This window comes from Oryctolagus cuniculus, chromosome 15 (genome assembly GCF_964237555.1).
Source record: "Oryctolagus cuniculus chromosome 15, mOryCun1.1, whole genome shotgun sequence".
Lineage (NCBI taxonomy): Eukaryota > Metazoa > Chordata > Mammalia > Lagomorpha > Leporidae > Oryctolagus > Oryctolagus cuniculus.
In genome coordinates, this window is record NC_091446.1 from 27,865,211 (window position 1) to 27,885,237 (window position 20,027).

Here is a 20,027-nt window from a genome sequence, read left to right on the forward strand (position 1 = left end):
CTAGAATTCTGTAATTCAGATCTCTTCTCTTCTCTTCTCTTCTCTTCTCTTCTCTTCTCTTCTCTTCTCTTCTCTTCTCTTCTCTTCTCTTCTCTTCTCTTCTTTTTCCTTTCTTTCTTTTCTTTTCTTTTCTTTCTTAATTTTTGACAGGCAGAGTGGACAGTGAGAGAGAGAGAGAGACAGAGAGAAAGGTCTTCCTTTTCCATTGCTTCACCCCACAATGGCCACTGTGGCTGCCGCACCGCACTGATCCGAAGGCAGGAGCCAGGTGCTTCTCCTGGCCTCCCATGCGGGTGCAGGGCCCAAGCACTTGGGCCATCCTCCACAGCACTCCCGGGCCACAGCAGAGAGCTGGACAGGAAGAGGAGCAACCGGGACAGAAACTGGTGCTCCAACCAGGACTAGAACCCGGTGTGCCGGCGCCGCAAGGTGGAGGATTAGCCTATTGAGCCGCAGCGCCGGCTTGCTTGCTTGCTTGCTTTCTTTCTTTCTTTTTTTTTTTTTTTAAAGGATTTATTTATTTAGGGGCTGGCACCGTGGCACGGTGTGTTAACACCCTGGCCTGAAGCACTGGCATCCCATGTGGGTGCCGGTTTGAGTCCCGGCTGCTCTTTCTTTAAAAGATTTTTATTTATTTATTTGAAAGTCAGAGTTACACAGGAGAGAGAGAGAGAGGTCTTCCATCTGCTGGTTCACTCCCCAATTAGCCACAACGGCCAGAGCTGCGCCGATCCAAAGCCAGAGCCAGGAGCCAGGAGCTTCTTCCCGGGTCTCCCACGTGGGTGCAGGGGCCCAAGGACTTGGGCCATCTTCTACTGCTTTCCCAGGCCACAGCAGAGAGCCTGATGGGAAGTGGAGCAGCCGGGTCTTGAACTGGCACCCATATGGGATATGGGCACTGCAGGTGGCTGCTTTACTCACTACACCACAGCGCTGGCTGCTAATTCAGATATTTTCAAAAGAGGTATTATATTCTATTTCAAGTTGTTTGTAGACAAAACAATTGTTTGGTCAGATTGTCTCCTTTTCCCAGCTGTTAGGCCGTTACAAAACACACCAAACACCGGAGTAAGGGAAAGGGTTTATTGGGGAAAACCCAGCAGGCCAGAGGGAAGGGCAAAGAGGGAAAAAGAGAGAGAAGGAGAGTATAAGAGAGAGAGACAGAGAGGAGAGGAGCTAGCGAGGAGAGAAGAGAGAGAGAGCAGAGAGAAGAGAGACGAGAAGGGGAGGGGGGAAGAGCAGAGAGCACAGAGAAGAGAGAAAGAGAGCCATATGTTAGGAACAGGTCCTTTTAAAAATTTTGCCCCGGGCTGGCACCGTAGCTCAATAGGCTAATCCTCTGCCTGCGGCGCCAGCACACCGGGTTCTAGTCCCGGTTGGGGTGCCGGATTCTGTCCTGGTTGCTCCTCTTCCTGTCCAACTCTCTGCTGTGGCCCGGGAGTGCTGTGGAGGATGGCCCAAGTGCTTGGGCCCTGCACCCGCATGGGAGGCCAGGAGAAGCACCTGGCTCCTGGCTGTGGATCAGCGTGGTGCTCCAGCTACAGCGCGCCAGCCGCAGTGGCCACTAGGGGGTGAATCAATGGAAAAAGGAAGACCTTTCTCTCTGTCTCTCTCATTGTCCACTCTGCCTGTCCAAAAAAAAAAAAAAAAAATTTGCCCCGGAGGGCGGGCAGGGAAGCAGGAGCAGCGAATCCCATTAGGATGGGGGTGGAGCTTGACACTGGCAGTTGGTCCATGTGGCCACCTGGTTTTCAGCAATGGCGGCGTGGGCTAGAGCCTAGGATGGTGTCAGAGTGTAGATTGCGCCATGGATAAAACTGTGCCATTTTCCTAACACCAACTATTTTGGATGACAGGAGTTATAAGCAATTGGATTGAAGATTAGGTCTTCAGTACTGCTGATTGACCGTGGTCCATGCTTGTGTTATTTTATTTTATTTTTTTTTGACAGGCAGAGTTAGACATTGAGAGAGAGAGACAGAGAGAAAGATCTTCCTTCCGTTGGTTCACCCCACAAATGGCTGCTATGGTCTGCGCTGTGGCTGGTGCGCTGGGCCAATCTGAAGCCAGGAGCCAGGCGCTTCCTCCTGGTCTCCCATGCGGGTGCAGGGCCCCAGCACTTGGGCCATTCTCCACTGCCTTCCTGGGCCACAGCAGAGAGCTGGAATGGAAGAGGAGCAACCGGGACAGAATCTGGCACCCCAACCGGGACTAGAACCCCGGGGTGCCGGCACTGCAGACAGAGGATTAGCCTAGTGAGCCGCGGCGCCAGCCTGCTTGTGTTATTAAATATAGGATACTGGGGCTGGCACTGTGGCACGGTGGTAAAGCTGCCACCTGTGGCGCTGGCATCTCATATGGGCAGCTGGTTTGTGTCCTGACTGCTCCACTTCTGATCCAGCTCCCTGCTAATGTGCTTGGGAAAGCAGCAAAAGATGGCTCAAGCACTTGGGCCCCTGCACCCATGTGGGAGACTCAGAAGAAGCTCCTGGTTCCTGGCTTTGGATTGGCCCAGCTCTGGCCATTGCGGCCATTTTGGAAGCAAACCAATGAATGGAAAATGTCTCTTTCTCTCCCTCTGTCTCTCTCTGACTCTGCTTTTCAAATAAATAAATAACTCTTTAATAAATAAATAAATAAATACCAGCTATCAGCAAATAGAGTAATTGGATACCCTGTAGCTTTTTTTTTTTTTTAAAGATTTATTTATTTACTTGAAAGAGTTACACAGAGAAGGAGATGCAGAGAGAGAGATTGAGAGAGAGGTCTTCCACCCCCTGGTTCACTCCCCAGTTGGCCACAGTGGCCAGAGCTGTGCTGATCCAAAGTCAGAAACCAGGAGCTTCTTCTGGGTCTCCCATGCGAGTGCAGGGGCTCAAGGACTTGGGCCATCTTCTATGGCTTTCCCAGGCCATTGCAGAGAGCTGGACTGGAAGTGAAGCAGCCAAGACTTGAACCGGTGCCCATATGGGATGCCAGTACTGCAGGCAGTGGCTTTACCAGCTACGCCACAGTGCCGGCCCCTACCCTGTAGCATTATATGCCTTCTGAGGTTCTTATTATAAGTAGTACTAAGTAGTACAGGTAAAGTAGGATAATACTTCCAAAAGGAGTTGTCATATATTGAATTCTTACTTGTATCTAGATTATTCTAAATTTGTTACTAAATACATTTGTTCTTTTTTTGTTGTTGTTCTTAGAGAATTCTTTTTTTTTTTTTTTAGATTTATTTATTTATTTGCGAGGCAGAGCAAGAGAGAGAGAGAGAGAGAGAGAGAGGTTTTCCATTTGCTGGTCCACTCCCCAAATGGCCACAGTGGCTGGAGCTTGGCTGATCTGAAGCCAGGAGCCAGGACCTTTTACTGGATCTCCCATGTGGATGCGGGAGCCCAAGCACTTGGGCCATCTTTTGCTGCTTTCCCAGGCCATAAGCAGAGAGCTGGATCGGAAGAGGAGCAGCTGGGACATGACGTCCCATATCGGATGCTGGTGCTGCAGGTGAAGGCTTAGCTTACTGTGCCACAGTGCCAGTCCCATGGTGCTGGTTTTGCAAGAGGCCTCAGTTCTGTTGACTCACTGAGGGTGATGTCACAGTGGTGGGAATGTGTTTGAGATGGAGAGATCACATCACAAGACCAGAAACTAAAGCAAAGTCCTAGGTGCACTACTTTGATGCCTTCTAAGTGCCCTCCCACAGTGTCCTAATGACCTACCACGAGGTCCTATCTCTTAACATCACCATACTTGGGATCATGCTTCCAAATCATGAACCTCTAGGAGACATACTCAAACCATGTCCAAACCACAGTAGTTGGCAAGCCTTGAAAACAGCCATGCAGAAAATTAATACAGAATTGCCCAGGTCAATACAGGTGCTCTACAGGGAAGATGAGTAGGTACTAGGATCCTTTAGGGCTTCTCCCCTGTTAAGTAGGCTTGGTACACAGACAATAACTGCTTGAGTGAGCTTTGGGGTTGGGAAGTACCAGCTCCTTGAGTTCTCTGTTTCATTTGTAGACAACAAAATGACATTACAGATATGTGAGGGTCACAGTGTGGCCCCTGCTGGGGTGCAGGATTTGAAAGAAAGTGATAGAATTCAGTAAAATGAGGACCATATAAGAAGGCCAGAAATGTTGTTACTTCTCTGTTCCATTCTCAGTTAAACATCTAGAAGAGATTGTTTTTTCCCTCTGCAAAGATTTGTTTATTTACTTGACAGGCAGTTACATAGTGAGAGATATGCATCTTCTGTCTTCTGTCTACTGGTTTGCTCCCCAAATAGCTGCAAAGATCAGGGCTGGGCTGAGCTGAAGCTAGGAGCTGGGAACCCCATCTAGGTTTCCCATATGGGTGTGGGGCCCAGGAAGTTGAGCCATCCTTTGCTGCTTTCCCAGGCACATTAGCAGGGAGTTGGACTAGAAGTGGAGCAGCTGGGGTTTGAATTGGTACCCATACAGGATGCTGGCAGTGCAGATGGCTTAACCCACTATGTCACAGTACTGGTGCTGCATCCTCCACACCTCATTTTTTAAAGATTTGTATTTGTTTGAAAGGCAGAGTTACAGAGAGAGTGAGAAACTTTATTTGGCAGCATATGTACTAAAAATGGGATTGGGTGAAATGGAGGTAGACAGGGAGGTCTTAAATCTGCTGTTTCACTCCTCAAATGGCTGCAATAGTCAGGTCTGGGCCAGGCCAAAGCCAGGAGCTAAAACTCCATACAGGTCTCCCACTTGGATGGCAGGAGGCCAAGTACTTGGACCACCTTCCACTGCTTTCTTAGGCGCTTTAACAGGAACTGGTGCAGAAGTGGAGCAGCCGTAACTTGAATAGGTGTTCATATGGAGTGCTGGCATTGTATGCGATGGTTTAACTGGCTATGCCACAATGCTGGCCCCTTGAAGAGATTCTTATATATTTTATTAGATCAGGAGTTCTTAAATAATGAAGATGTTAGTCTTGGTAGTAATTTTCAAGGGTATACTTAAGGTTAGGTGATAGTGGGTTATTGACCTGCTGATTTTGTTATGTCATTGTCTTCCTGTGAAGCAGAGATTCTTTTTTTTATATTTTACCCGTTAACCAGAGACCTTTTAGTTCCTAAACTTTCTTTTTGAAAATTACTGCTGAGAAATGTTTAGCACCATAATTTTGCTTTTTTCACTAATTTGAATGAAGAACAGAGCATACTAAAAGCTGTTTAAAAACATAAACCTATAAACAAAAAAGCAAAAAACCCTCTGTGCAGTGGCCTGAAAGGGAGGGCAGATGGAGGGGCAAGGAGAAGTCGTCCGTACGGGATAGTGTGAGAACCTCTGCAGCGTTACTCAGGTGTCTGGGTTCTGGCTCCTGCACTGGTAAGTCACTGAACTCGGCGCTTCCAGTGTTAGTATTGAAAGGTGAAGTTTGGGAGATGTGATGGTTGGGGGTGGGAGGGAGGTTATGGAGGGGAAAAGCTGCTATAATTCAAAAGTTGTACTTTGGAAATTTATATTTATTAAATAAAAGTTGAGAAAACAAAACAAAACAAAAAAGGCAAAGTTAACCCTGGGTAGTGTTCTTCGTGCTTTTAGTGAGAGCTGGGGAAGCTGAGGTGCTTGTCTTCTGCTTTCAGATGGAGGACCCCGGCCAGTGCAGTCCTCGGTTTTGGGAGGAGCTCTTCCTCATGAAGGTGGGTCTTGGTGGCCTCTGTGCGGTCCCTTGGTAATTAAGCAGCCTTCTCATGTGTCCTCGGTGCTGAACTAAAAATGCACCCAGACCCTTATTGTTTCCTTGGCAGGTGAACTTAGAGTACCTAGAAGGCAAGCTGGAGTCTCTTGATGGTGAGGAGTTAATGAAGATCAAGGACAATATCAATTGCTTATTTCAGCACTGCATCCAGGCTCTGGGAGAAGAGCATCCAATTCGAGTTGTCAATGCATTGCAGGTACAAGGCTGGGAGACTGGGGGTCTTGTTTAACAGGAGAAAAAATTAGATCTGTTGAAATATGAGGTACCTGAGCCATCTTCCTGTGTAAATTAATTGACGCTTACAGTAGTAATCTTGTCCATTTGTACAATCTGATGTAATTCCAAGGCAGATTGTGCAATAGAACTCTTGTTACTTAAGGAAAGGAAGAGAGGAAACTGGGGGAAAGATAATTAGTCTATTGCAAAAATCAGAAGAGATTCTAGTACAGTATTTTCTCATTAGGGCAGGAGGTTTTATTTTATTTTTTTAAGATTTATTTATTTGAAAAGCAGACTGACAGATGAGAGAAAGGTATCTTCCATCTGTTGGCTCACTCACTAAATGGCTGCAATAGCTGGGACTGGTCTAGGCTGAAGCAAGGAGCCTGGAAACTCCATCTGGGTCTCCCTTGTACGTGACAGGGGCCCAGCACTTGGGCCATCATCTGCTGCTTTCCAAGGTGCATTAGCAGGGAGCTGGATTGAAAGTGGAGCAGCTGGGAGTTGAACTGATGCTTGGGTTTGGGATGTGGGTGTCACAGGTGGCAGCTTAACCTGCTGTGCCACAGTGCTGGCTCCAGATCAGGGTTCTTTTTTTTTTTTTAAGATTTATTTTTGGGGTTGACCCTCTTGCCTGTGGTGCTGGCTTCCCATTTGGGTGCCAGTTTGTGTCCTGGTTGCTCCTCTTCCAATCCAGCTCTCTGCTATAGCCTGGGAAAGAAGTAGAAGATGGCCCAAGTGCTTGGGCCCCTGCATCCACGTGGGAGACCCAGAAGAAGCTTCTGATCCTGGCTCCTGGCTTCAGATTGGCCCAGCTCTGGCCATTGTGGCCATTTGGGGAGTAAACCAGCAATGGAAGACCTTTCTCTTTGTGTATCCCTCTTTCTGTCTGTAATTAGGCCTGTCAGATAAATAAATAAAATCTTTAAAAAATTATTTTGTTTATTTCACAGGCAGAGTTAGAGAGGATGAGAGCGAAAGAGATCTTCTGTCCACTAGTTCACTCACCAAATGGCCACAATGGCTGGGGCTGGGCCAGGTCTAAGCCGGGAACCAGGAGCTTCTTCCTGATCTGCCATGTGGATGCAGGAGCCCAAGCACTTGGGCCATCTTCTGTTGCTTTCGCAGGAACATTAGCAGGGAGGTAGATTGAAAGTGGAGTGGGCGGCCATTTGGGGAGTGAACCAACGGAAGGAAGACCTTTCTCTCTGTCTCTCTCTCACTGTCTATAACTCTACCTTTCAAAAAAAAAGAAAAGTAAAGAAAGTGGAGTGGATGGGTCTTGAACCAGCACTCATATGGGATGCCAACATAACAGCTGGAAGCTTAACCTGCTACACCACAATGCTGGCCCCAGATCAGGGATTTTTAATTTGAGGTTTCAGGAGGTCCTTGAATCACTGAAATCATAGGTAATATTTCATGTGCATATGCACATTTTTTTCTGGAGAGAAGGGTTTTATCAGAACCTCAGAGAAAACATCAGAATCCCTGTTTTTAGGGCCAGAGTTGTGGCATTGCAGGTAAAGCCACTGCCTGTAATGTCGGCGTTTAACCCAGCCCCGGCTGTTGCAGCCATCTGGGGAATGAAACGGATGGGAGTTATCTCTCTCTCTAACTTTGCCTTTCAAATAAATAAATAAATCTTTATGCTAAGATCATGAAGAAGATTCATTCAATGACTATTTTTTGAATTAGTATTGCGTGCCAGACATTTGGTAGGGATTCATTGTGGGTTTCTTGAGAGACTTTGATACTTTCACTCAGTACTTTGTTCCTAGTACATAGAACAGTGCTTAGAAAATATGCAGCACTGTAGAGGTAAATTACTATGAATGGTGTTCTAAAGTTTCAAAGTTCATGTTCTAGTAGGTCCAGTATAGCCTTGATTGGGAGTGCTTAGGACAGTTACTGTCAAACTTAGAATATGTAAGTTCCATCATGAAATAAAGGTTATTATTAGAATCATTGGTAGATTGGGTTTAAATTTCTTCTTTATTTTATTTTTATTCATTTAACAGGCAGAACAAGAGAGAAAAAGAGAGAGAGAGAGAAAGAGAGAGATATTTTCTGTCCATTGGTTTATTCTCCAAATGCCCATAGCATTTGGGGCTGGGTCAGGCAAAAACCCAGAGCCAGAAGCTCTGTCCAGGTCTTCCATGTGGGTGGCAGGGACCCAATTACTTGTGCTGTCACTGATGCCTCCCATTGTGCACTAATATTACCAGAAAGATGGAATCAGTAGCAGAGCCAAGACTTGAACCTGGGCACCCGATATGGGATGCGAGCTTCCAAGTGGCATCCTAACTGCTCTAACAAATGATTGTCCCCGTTCCATGGTTTGAGTTGTAGGGTGGGAACTCAATTAAAGTTGGAAATTGTATTTCCAGTAATTACAAGACTCACTGTGAAGGCTTGAATTGTAAACTTTTATTCCAGTAGAAGTAAGTTGACATTAAGCCCCTTGGTGACCCATAAAAATATTTTGCATGATTAAATATAACGAATACTTACAGAGCTTTTACAAAGTTCTAGGGACTATTTTTGGTGTTTTAACAAAGTTCCAAGTACTGTCTAGGTGCTTTATGGTATAATTTGCATAAGCCTCACAGCATCATTGTATGATAATACTTTTATCTCACTCCTGTTTTTTTTTTTTTTTTTTTTTTGAGATTGATTTATTTATTTGAAAGGCAGAGAGAGAGAGAGAGAGAAGTCATAAATCTACTGGTTCACTCCCTAGATGGCCACAATGGCTGGAGCTGCATTGATCTGAAGCCAGGAGCTAGGAGCTTCTTCTGGGTCTCTTATGCAGGTGCAGGGGTCCAAGGACTTGGGCCATCTTCTACTGCTTTTCCCAGGCCACAGCAGAGCTGGATCGGAAGTGGAGCAGTGGGGACTCAAACTGGCGCCCATATGGGATGCCGGCACTGCAGGTGGTGGCTTTACTCACTGTGGCACAGTGCTGGCCCCCTCATTCCTGTTTTATAGATGGGAAAATTGAGCCACTGAGCAATTAATCTGTCTGGGTTCTCACAGCTAGTAAGTGGTGGATGGGAATGATAATGAATTTAAGATTTAAAGCAGTTGGGTCTTACCAATCAGGGATTTCACTGTTGTAGTTATTAAAAATAATTACTAAGTCTGGCATTGTGGTGCAGTGGGCTAAGCTACTGCCTGCAGCAATGGCATCCCATATTAGAGTGTGGCTATGAATCCTGGCTGGTCTTCTTCCCATCTACCTTCCTGCTAATGTGCCTGGGAAGGCAGTAAAAGATGGCCCAAGTACTTGGGCTCCTGGCATCCACACGTGGGAGACCAGGATGGAATTCCTGGCTCCTGGCTTTGGCCTGGTCCCACCCTGGTCGTTGCATTTGGGGAGTGAACCATTGAATAGAAGATCTCTTTCTCTCTGTTTCTCCCTCTCTGTGTCATTCTGCCTTTCAAATAAATAAAATCTTAAAAAGATTACTAAAACTGTTTACTGAGGGGTAGGTGTTTGGCCTAGAGGTTAAGGTGCTGCATCCCCTGTTGCAGTGCTTGTGTTCAGTACCTGCTTCTGCCTCCTGATTTCAGCTTCCCGCTGATGCAGACCCTGGGAGGTAGTAGTGATGGCTCAAGTAATTGGATCCTTGTCACCCAGTGGGAGACTCAAATTGAGTCCCTGGCTCCTGGCTTTGGCCCCAGGGGCCATTGCAGGCATTTGGGGTAGTGTAGCAGTGTTTAGGAGTTCTATTTCTTTCTTTTTTTAAAGATTTACTTATTTTACTTGAAAGTCAGAGTTACAGAGAAGGAGAGGCAGAGAGAGAGATTGAGAGATGGAGAGATTGAGAGATTGGGGGGGGGGGTCTTCCATCTGCTGGTTCACTTCTCAATTGGCCGCAACGGCCTGAGCTGCACTGATCCAAAGCCAGGAGCCAGGAGCTTCCTGCTGGTCTCCCACACAGGTGCAGGGGCCCAGGGACTTGGGCCATCTGCTACTGCTTTCCTAGGGCATAGCAGAGAGCTGGATCAGAAGTGGAGCAGCCAGGACCTGAACTAGTGTCTACATGGGATGCCGGCACTGCAGGTGGTGGCCTTACCTGCTATGCCACAGCACTGGCCCCTATTTCTCTCTAGCTGGCTCTCTCTGTCTGCCTCTCATGTTTTAAAAAAGAAAAACATTAAAGCTTGTAATTTATGATGTAAATGTTAGATTTTTAAGAACTTAGTAGAAAAAGAAAAAGAGAGTACATAGTAGTTCCCATCACATGTAGGTGGCAGAGACTCAACTGCTTGAGACATTGATTGCTCCCTCTAGAGTCTGCATAAGCAAGAACCTGGTTTCAGGATCTGGAGCTGGGAAATCGAACCCAGGAACTCTGATATGAGATAACTTCCATCCCCTAGTTCACTTCCCAAATGACTGCAATGGCCAGGACTGGGCCACAACAAAGCCAGGAGCCCGGAGCTTCATGTGGGTCTCCCACATGGCTAGCAGGTTCCCAAGGGCTTGGGCTGTCTTCTGCTTTTCCAGGTGCATTAGCAAGGAGCTGTATTGGAATGGAGCATCTAGGACTCAGTGCAGTTGCTGCAGGCGGTGGCTTAACTTGTGCCCCAGTACTGGCCCCTGCAATTGATTTCATAGAAAGGAAAACTAGAACTGTGATTTATTTGAGAGACAAGCTGACAGAGTTCCCATCTGTTGGTTCACTCCCCAAATCCTTGAAATAGCCAGGGCTAGAGCCAGGAGCTGGGAACACACAGGTCTCCCATGTGGGTGGCAGGAACCCAGTTGCTTGGGTCATGACCTATGCCTCCCAGGATCTGCATTGGCAGGAAGCCAGAGTTAAGAGCCAGAGCTGGGGTTGAATCCAGACATTCTGATGTGGGATGCCAGTGTCTTAACCACTAGGCTAAATTGCCTCTCTTGTTTTTGTTTTTGTGTATCACCTTCCATTCTTTGTCAGTAGTGCAGTTTTTAAGAAGATGGCCAAAAAAACAACAAAAAAAGAGGGTGGGGAAAAAACATGAGGATGATAGCAGTTTCAGTTGTTGTTCCTCTTTGAATTTCTAGATTTTGCACATATTGAGGCTTAGACTGTGTTTTGCAGCTCAGAGCGACAGAGATTGGAGGTCAGCTGTATAAGTAAGGGGTTTGAGGTTGCAGTGCAAGGCTGCAGACCCAGCGCCCTGCTGGTTTTGAGATTTCCTCTCTAGAAAGAATTCTTTCTCTCATCTCTGCAGACCTTGTGTGCACTCATTCGAGGAGTCCATCAAAAGAATAAATCTACTTCCGGGTTTGACATTATCAACATGCTGATGGGCTTTGACAAGGCGGAGCTGTGCATGAAGGTGAGGCCTGAGCTGCAGATGTGCCTGAGCATGGCTGCTTCTGACAGCTGTCTGTGGATACCATCTGTAGATTTGGATTCAGATATTAATGTTGTATTTAACCTTGAAGTTGGATATTTTTATTTAACACATTTGGTTTATCTGAGAAAAAGAACATTTTATTTTATGTTCAAATTTGAATTAAGGCATCCTTTTCTTGAAGGATAAAGACTGAACAGTTTCTTTTTTTTTTTTTAAAGATTTATTTATTTATTTGGAAGTCAGAGTTACACAGAGAGAGGAGAGGCAGAGAGAGAGAGAGAGAGAGAGAGGTCTTCCATCCGATGGTTCACTGCCTAATTGGCCGCAATGGCCAGAGCTGTGCTGATCTGAAGCCAGGAGCCAGGAGCCTCCTCTGGGTCTCCCACATGGGTGCAGGGGCCCAAGGACTTGGGCCATCTTCTACTACTATCCCAGGCCACAGCCAAGAGCTGGATGGAAAGTGGAGCAGCTGGGTCTCAAACCGGCGCCCATATGGGATGCCAGGCTTCAGGCCAGGGCGTTAACCCACTGTGTCACAGTGCTGGTCCCTGAACAGTTTCTTTTATTTATATCATACAGTCATATGTTTTAAAGAACATTTATGAACGTAACTTATAGCAAGGTAATGCATAATAGCAACTTTAGCTGAAATTTAAGCTTTCTAATTTAACAGAGACTTTGCTTTTATCACAGTTTAAAAAAATTATTTATTTATTTGAAAGGCAGAATTATAAAGAGAGAGGGAGAGAGATATTCTACCCACTGATTCATTCCCAAATGGCTGCAACAGCTGGGGCTGTGCCAGGCAGGAGCCAGGAGCCAGGAGCCAGGAGCTTCTTCCAGGTCTCCCATGTGGGTACAGGAGCCCAGATGCATTAGCAGGGAGTCAGATTATAGGCTAATCCTCTGCCTGCGGCGCCGGTACACCGGGTTCTAGTCCCGGTCGGGGCGCCGGATTCTGTCCTGGTTGCCCCTCTTCCTGTCCAGCTCTCTGCTGTGGCCCGGGAGTGCAGTGGAGGATGGCCCAGGTGCTTGGGCCCTGCACCCCATGGGAGACCAGGAGAAGCACCTGGCTCCTGCCTTCAGATCAGCATGGCCGGCTGTGGCGGCCATTGGAGGGTGAACCAATGGCAAAGGAAGACCTTACTCTCTGTCTCTCTCTCTCACTGTCCACTCTGCCTGTCAAAAAAAAAAAAAAAAAAAAGGAAGTAGAGCAGCCAGTACTGGAACTGACACCCATACCACAACGCCAGCTCCAATTTTATTCCAATCTTTATTTGTGCTGTTGACACTATCTTTTGTTAGTGATAGCTTTATAATTTGCATATGATACTATTTACCCTTTTAAAATGTACAGTCGAGAGTGTGTCAGTATTTTCACAGAGTTGTACAATCAGGGTCATTTTCCATTCCTCTCTGGCAGCATTAATCTATCTTATGTCTATATGAGTTTATCTGTTTTGGACACCTCAGACAACAGAATTATATCGTATGTGGCCTTTAGTGTCTGGCGTTCACTTAGTGTGATGTTTTCAGAGTTCATCCATATAAAATGTCTCATATTTCATTTTTTTTTTTAAAGAAACCTCTTTTTTTTTTTTTTTTTTTTTTTTTGACAGGCAGAGTGGACAGTGAGAGAGAGAGACAGAGAGAAAGGTCTTCCTTTGCTGTTGGTTCACCCTCCAATGGCCGCCGCGGCCGGTGCGCTGTGACCGGCGCACCGCACTGATCCGAAGGCAGGAGCCAGGTACTTATCCTGGTCTCCCATGGGGTGCAGGGCCCAAGGACTTGGGCCATCCTCCACTGCACTCCCTGGCCACAGCAGAGAGCTGGCCTGGAAGAGGGGCAGCCAGGACAGAATCCGGCGCCCCGACTGGGACTAGAACCTGGTGTGCTGGCGCCGCAAGGCGGAGGATTAGCCTAGTGAGCCGCGACGCTGGCCTCTTTTCTTACTTTTTTAAAGATTTATTTATTTATTTGAAAGTCAGAGTTACACAAAGAGAGGAGAGGCAGAGAGAGAGAGAGAGGTCTTCCATCTGGTAGTTCACTCCCCAGATGGCCGCAACAGCTGGAGTTGCGCTGATCCGAAGCCAGGAGCTTCTTCCCGGTCTCCCACATGGGTGCAGGGGCCCAAGGGCTTGGGCCATTTTCTGCTGCTTTCCTAGGCCATAGCAGAGAGCTGGATTGGAAGAGGAGCAGCCAGGACTCGAACCAGCACCCATATGGGATGCCTGCGCTTCAGGCCAGGGTGTTAACCCGCTGTGTCACAGTGCCGGCCCCATATTTCATTCTTTTTACTGCCAAATAATTTTCCCTTGGTTGGATATACCTCATTTTGATATTCCATTTCTTGGCTGATGGACATTTGGATTGTTTGAAAATTTGCTATTATGAATAATGTTGCTTTGAACAGCCATGTATAAGTGTTTGGATGTATGTTATATGTTTTCAATTATTTTGGACAGTTACCTGGGAATAAAATTATTGAGTCATGTGGTAACTCTGAATTTAACATTTGAGGAACTGTCAAATCATGGTAGCTGTTCCATTTTACAATTCACCAGCAATGTATGTATGAGGATTCCATTTTTATTTTTGAATTTGTTTTTTATTTATTTGAAGGGCAGAGTTAGAGAGGAGGAAAGATAGAAAGGGGAGTGAACCAGTAGGTGGAAGACCCTTCTCTCTCATTCTCTCTCTGTCTTTCTCTCTCTGCCTCTGTGTAACTCTGCCTTTCAAATAAATAAATAAATCTTAAAAAAAAAAAAAAAAAAGATGTATATAGAGAGATCTTCTATCAGCTGGTGCACTCCCCAAATGGCAACAACAGCAGGGCTGGGCCAGGCTGAAGCCAGGAGCCAGGCGCTTCTTCCTGTCTCCCACATGGGTTCAGGGGCCCAAGCTCTTGGGCCATCTTCTGCTGATTTCCCAGGTGCAATAGCAGGGAGCTGGATTGGAAGTGGAGCAATCGGGTCTTGAACTGGCACCCATGTGGGATGCCAACTTAACAGGTGGAAGCTTAACCTGCTATTATACAATGCTGGCCCCCAATTTTTTTTTTTAAAGATTTATTTCTATCTTTGAAATACAGAGAGAGAGAGAGAGAGAGAGATCTTTCATTTGTTGTTTCACTGCTCAGTGGCTAAAACTGCCAGGTCTTTGCCAGCTTGAAGCCAGGAGCCAGGAGCTCCATCGTGGTCTTTCACATGGGTGGCAGGAGCCCAAGTAGCTAAGGCATTGTCAGCAGCTTTCTCAGATGCATTATTAGGAAGCTAGTTTGGAAGCAGAACAGATGGGACTTTTACTGGTGCTCTGATATAGGATGGCATTGCATAGCAAGCCACAGCTTAACCCGGTCTACCACAATGCCAGCCTAAGGATTCCAGGTAATTTACATCATATGAATAAACAGTTGTTTTTGTCTGTCTTTTCTTCTTTCTTTTTCTTTTTTTTTTCCTTTGACAGGCAGAGTGGACAGTGAGATAGAGAGACAGAGAGAAAGGTCTTCCTTTGCCGTTGGTTCACCCTCCAATGGCCGCCGCGGCCAGCGTGCTGAGCCGGCGCACCGTGCTGATCTGAAGCCAGGAGCCAGGTGTTTCCTCCTGGTCTCCCATGGGGTGCAGGGCCCAAGCACTTGGGCCATCCTCCACTGCACTCCCTGGCCACAGCAGAGAGCTGGCCTGGAAGAGGGGCAACCGGGAAAGAATCCGGCGCCCCGACCGGGACTAGAACCGGGTGTGCTGGCGCCGCAAGCAGAGGATTAGCCTAGTGAGCTGCGGCGCCAGCCTCTTCTTTCTTTTGAGAAACTTTATTCATATCCTTTACTCATTTCTAGATTGGATTGTCTTTTATTGTTGAGTTGTAAGAGTTCATTACATATTCTGAATACAAGGCCCTAATCAGATATATAATTTGTAGTGTTTGATAGTATCTTTTTTTCTATTTATTTATTTGACAAGTAGAATTATAGACAGTGAGAGAGAGAGTCGGAGAGAAAGGTCTTCCTTCCGTTGGTTCACCCCCCAAATGGCCGCTATGACTGACGCTGTGCCAATCTGAAGCCAGGAGCCAGGTGCTTATCCTGGTCTCCCATGGGGTGCAGGGGCCCAAGCACTTGGGCCATCCTCCACTGCACTCCCGGGCCACAGCAGAGAGCTGGACTGGAAGAGGAGCAACCGGGACTGGAACCTGGCGCCCATGTGGGGTGTCGGTGTCGCAGGCAGAGGATTAACCTACTGAGCCATGGTGCCAGCCCCCTTCTGTCACTAAATTTTTTTTTTTAAAGACAGAGTTAGACAGTAAGAGAGGGAGAGAGAGAGGTCCTCCTTCCATTGGTCCCCCCCAAAATGGCCACAATGGCTGGTGCGCTGTGCCAATCTGAAGCCAAGAGCCAGTTGCTTCCTCCCGGTCTCCTATTCGGGTGCAGGGCCGAAGCACCTGGGCCATCCTCCACTACCCTCCCGGGTCACAGCAGAGAGCTGGACTGGAAGAGGAGCAACAGGGACAGAACCGGCGCCCCAACTGGGACTAGAACCCAGGGTGCTGGCGCCACAGGCGGAGGATTAGCCTAGTGAGCCGTGGCGCCGGCCTTGTCACTAAATTTAAAATAAAGAAATTGATATATTAACAAATCCTTATTGTAGTTAGGTTACAAGAAAGAAGTTATGAATATGCAGTTACGTATGCACAAGGATTTTGTACCTAGTGTACGGAATTCCAGCCTTCTACATGTTTGTCATGATCAAATTCCAGATAGCACCTTCATTCTCAGAGTTCTAAGTCCTGCCTTCATTTTGATTACTACTGAGGTAATGTTCCTTGAGAGCCCAAGAGCCAGCTGTATGCTCTGTAAGCACTTCCTGAGTACACTCACCTTTGCAAGCCATAAGTACCTCATGCTGGATGCTGGACATGTCCGACGTGGAACTCGTTGTTCTCCTGTATCTGTTCTTTTCTCATTGATTCCCTTTCAGAATGGGGCACCTGTCTTCTCCTGCACCAGAAAACTCAGTCATCCTTCATTCTTCTCCCTCATCTTTTATCTCCAGGTTATCATCAAGTTCAGCTAATTTTACCTCAGCTTCTTTCTTTTTTAAAAAGATTTATTTATTTATTTATTTTATTATTTATTTGGAAGTCAGAGTTACACAGAGAGAGAAGCAGTGGCAGAGAGAGAGAGAAAAAAAAAGAGAGAGAGAGAGAGAGAGATCTTCATCTGCTGGTTCACTCCCCAATTGGCTGCAAAGCCAGAGCTGCACCGATTTGAAGCCAGGAGCCAGGAGTTCTTCCCAGTCTTCCATGCAGGTGCAGGGGCCCAAGACTTGGGCCATCTTCTGTTTTCCCAGGCCATAGCAGAGAGCTAGATTGGAAGTGGAGCAGCCGGGTCTCGAACTGGTGCCCATATGGGATGCTGGCACTGCAGGCGGTGGCTTTACCTGCTGCACCACAGCACCAGCCCCTCAGCTTATTTGCTTATTTCTCATTCCTGTCTTTTCACTCCTGTTACTTCGGAACCTATTATCTCTCTCTCTCTCTCTCTCTTTTTTTTTTTTTTTTTTCAGGCGGAGTGGACAGTGAAAGAGAGAGACAGAGAAAGGTCTTCTTTTTGCCGTTGGTTTTGCAGCTGGTGCACCACGCTGATCTGAAGGCAGGAGCCAGGTGCTTATCCTGGTCTCCCATGGGGTGCAGGGCCCAAGCACTTGGGCCATCCTCCACTGCACTCCCGGGCCACAGCAGAGAGCTGGCCTGGAAGAGGAGCCACTGGGACAGAATGGGGCGCCCCGACCGGGACTAGAACCCCGTGTGCCGGCGCCGCAGGCGGAGGATTAGCCTAGTGAGCCGCAGCGCCAGCCCTGTTATCTCTTTATCTGAACTATTTCCTCCCTCTCTCCTTCCCTCCCTCCTTCCCTTCTCTTTCTTTCTTTTTATTTATTTATTTGTTTGAAAAGCAGAGTAACAGAGAAATCTTCCATTCTCTCTTTCACTCCCCAAATGCCCACACAGTTCGGTCCAGGCCAAAGCTAAGAGCCAGGAATTCCATTCAGATCTCTTACCTAGATGGCAGGGACCCAAGTGCTTGGCCATTATCTACCGTCTCCCGGGTGCATTAGTGGGAAGCTGAATTTGACATGGGGACTCAAACCAGGCACTTCAGTGTGTACTGCTGTCATCCTAAGCCGTGGCTTAACCTGCTGCATCACAGTGCCAACACCCCTCCTTCTTCCTTTGAACAAACGCGTATTGGGCTCTTGTGTACCAGGCACTGTGCTAGGCACTGGGGCCACAGAGGCAAATGAGACATGGTGATTCTCAGGAAATTGACCTAATATCCTGATTGGTCTCCCTCCCTCTTCACTTGCAGTCTTTAAATCTGTCATCCACTCCGACAGATTGATGTGTAATACACTCAACTCTTACCTGCTTACAACCCTTTGTTAGTCTGTTACAGATAAGATAAAGACCTGACTCCCTAGTTAGCCTTATACAACTTTCATAATCTGCCCTCTAGTTACTTCTGCAGTTTCTCACTGCCATGCCTCATTCTTTATACTCCCATGATAACAAACTACTTGTCTTCCATCCTTATACCCAGGACCATTTCATTCCTCATATGTCTTTTTTTTTCTTAAAGATTTATTTATTTATTTGAAAGTCAAAGTTGGGGAGGGGAGATCGATCGATCTATCTATCTATCTATCTATCTATCTATCTATCTATCTATCTATCTTCCACCCACTGGTTCCCTCCCCAGATGTCCTCTACAGCCAGGGCTGAGCAAGGCTGAAGCCAGGAGCTTCTTCCAGGTCTCTCATATGGGTAGCAGGGCCTGAGCATTTGGGCCCTCTTCAGGTGCTGGATTGTTAGCAGGGAGCTGGATCAGAAGTAGAGCAGCTACAACACAAACTGGTGTCCCTGTGGGATGCCAGTGTTGCAGGCATCAGCTTTACCTGCTATTCCACAACGTTAGACTCCCTCATCTGTCTTTGATCATGTAAAAAAACAAAAACAAAAACAAAAACAAAAACCTGTGTGAAATTGCTTTCCTTCTCAAAATTTTTTTTTTTTTTAAAGATTTATTTTAAAGTCAGAGTTACACAGAGAGAAGAGAGGCAGAGAGAGGTCTTCCATCCGTTGGTTCACTCCCCAGTTGGCCACAACAGCCGGAGCTGTGCCGATCCGAAGCCAGGAGCTTCTTTTGGGTCTCCCGTGTGGGTGCAGGGATCCAAGGACTTGGGCCATCTTCTACTGCTTTCCCAGGCCACAGCAGAGAGCTGGATCGGAAGTGGAGCAGCCGGGACTAGAACCGGCACTCATATGGGATGCCAGCGCTTCGGCCGGGGCTTTAACCCACTGCGCCACAGCGCCAGCCCCATCCTTCTCAAATTTTTAAAATTTATTTTTTCATTTTAAAAATTTTGGGGGCTGGTGCTGTGGCATACTGGGTAAAGCTGCTGCCTGTAGTACCGGCATCCCATATGGTGCTGATTTGAGTCCCAGCTGCTCCACTTCCGATCCAGCCCTCTGCTATGGCCTGGGAAAGCAATAGAAGATGGCCCAAGTGCTTGGGCCCCTGCACCCACCTGGGGCACCTGGTGGAAATTCCTGGCTCCTGGCTTTGGATCGGTGCAGCTCCGGCCGACGCAACCATCTAGGGAGTCGACTGGCAGATGGAAGACCTCTGTCTCTCTGTGCCTCTGCCTTTCTGTAATTTTTTTTTTTGGTGTCTTATCATTTACAGATCTTTCACATACATTTTCATTTGATCCTTACAACAACCCTGTGAGGTAGGCAGCACAGATATTCTTCTCATTTAACAGATGAGGAAAGTATTTCAGAACACTAAATCAATGTGCCCAAGTTCTACAGTGAGCGCACAATTTGTGTTAACATCATCAGTCTAACAATTCAGCACCCAATCTACTCTCATACTTGCCCTACCTACTTCACAGGGATAATGGAGATAAAATGAATTCAAGTTTACAAAAAATACTTTAAGAAAAAAACTACTGTGTAATTATACCTATGAACTCTAATTTCCCATAATATATCGCTCATTTCCCCTTTGCATCCCAGCTTGTGCATGAACCCCGACTTTTCCAGTGCCTTTGTTCTTATGTTCAGTTAAGCAATGCAGTAAGGCAGGAAAAAGTGTGGTCCTGTTTAAAGTCATAAAAATTATAATCATGGTAACTGCTATTCTTAAGCAAATTGGAAAGCACCACACAGAAAGGCCAGTGTGCAGCTAGGACTCACTGAGGCACAGAGCAAAGCAAGGCAGAAGTGTCAGATAGAGCACTATCGCATAGAAGGAAAACAGTGTCAGAGTTCAGACTTGCACACAGAGTTCTCTAAGGCAGAGTCGTGGCAAAGAAGAGCCGCTTGTTCCACTTCACAGAAACAAGAGCAGAAGATTCAGGGGAACCGGCTGAAAAGCATTTTAAGTCTCAAATTTCTTTAGTTTCCTACAGCAATATAAATGACAGTGTCATCTTCATTTTAAAGAATGACTGTAGCTGTGCTCATATCCTGAACTAAACCAAGTAATTGCCCCATGCTAACCTCCCTTGGCTAAATACACCCTGTACCATCACTCCTCATCAGATTTATAAACAGAATGTCTTTTAGGTAATGGATTAGAGGGCTGTATTTGGTGGTTTTTGTTTTGTTTTCAGGATTTACTTTGGATTCTCCTGCTGTAAGACCCAAAGAAAGTCATACTG

The 20,027-nt window shown here is 46.7% G+C and overlaps 1 protein-coding gene across 4 annotated transcripts in view; it reads left to right on the forward strand.

Annotated features, from left to right (window-relative positions):
* Positions 1–20,027, forward strand: part of ARMH3 (armadillo like helical domain containing 3) — a 217,599-nt gene that overhangs the window by 15,904 nt on the left and 181,668 nt on the right. For all 4 annotated transcript variants that reach the window (XM_008270392.4, XM_002718677.5, XM_017348512.3 and 1 more), the window contains 3 exons: positions 5,618–5,674; positions 5,783–5,929; positions 11,179–11,286. In XM_008270392.4, the coding sequence (XP_008268614.1) occupies positions 5,618–5,674; positions 5,783–5,929; positions 11,179–11,286 (312 nt within the window). The remainder of the gene's footprint in view (positions 1–5,617; positions 5,675–5,782; positions 5,930–11,178; positions 11,287–20,027) is intronic.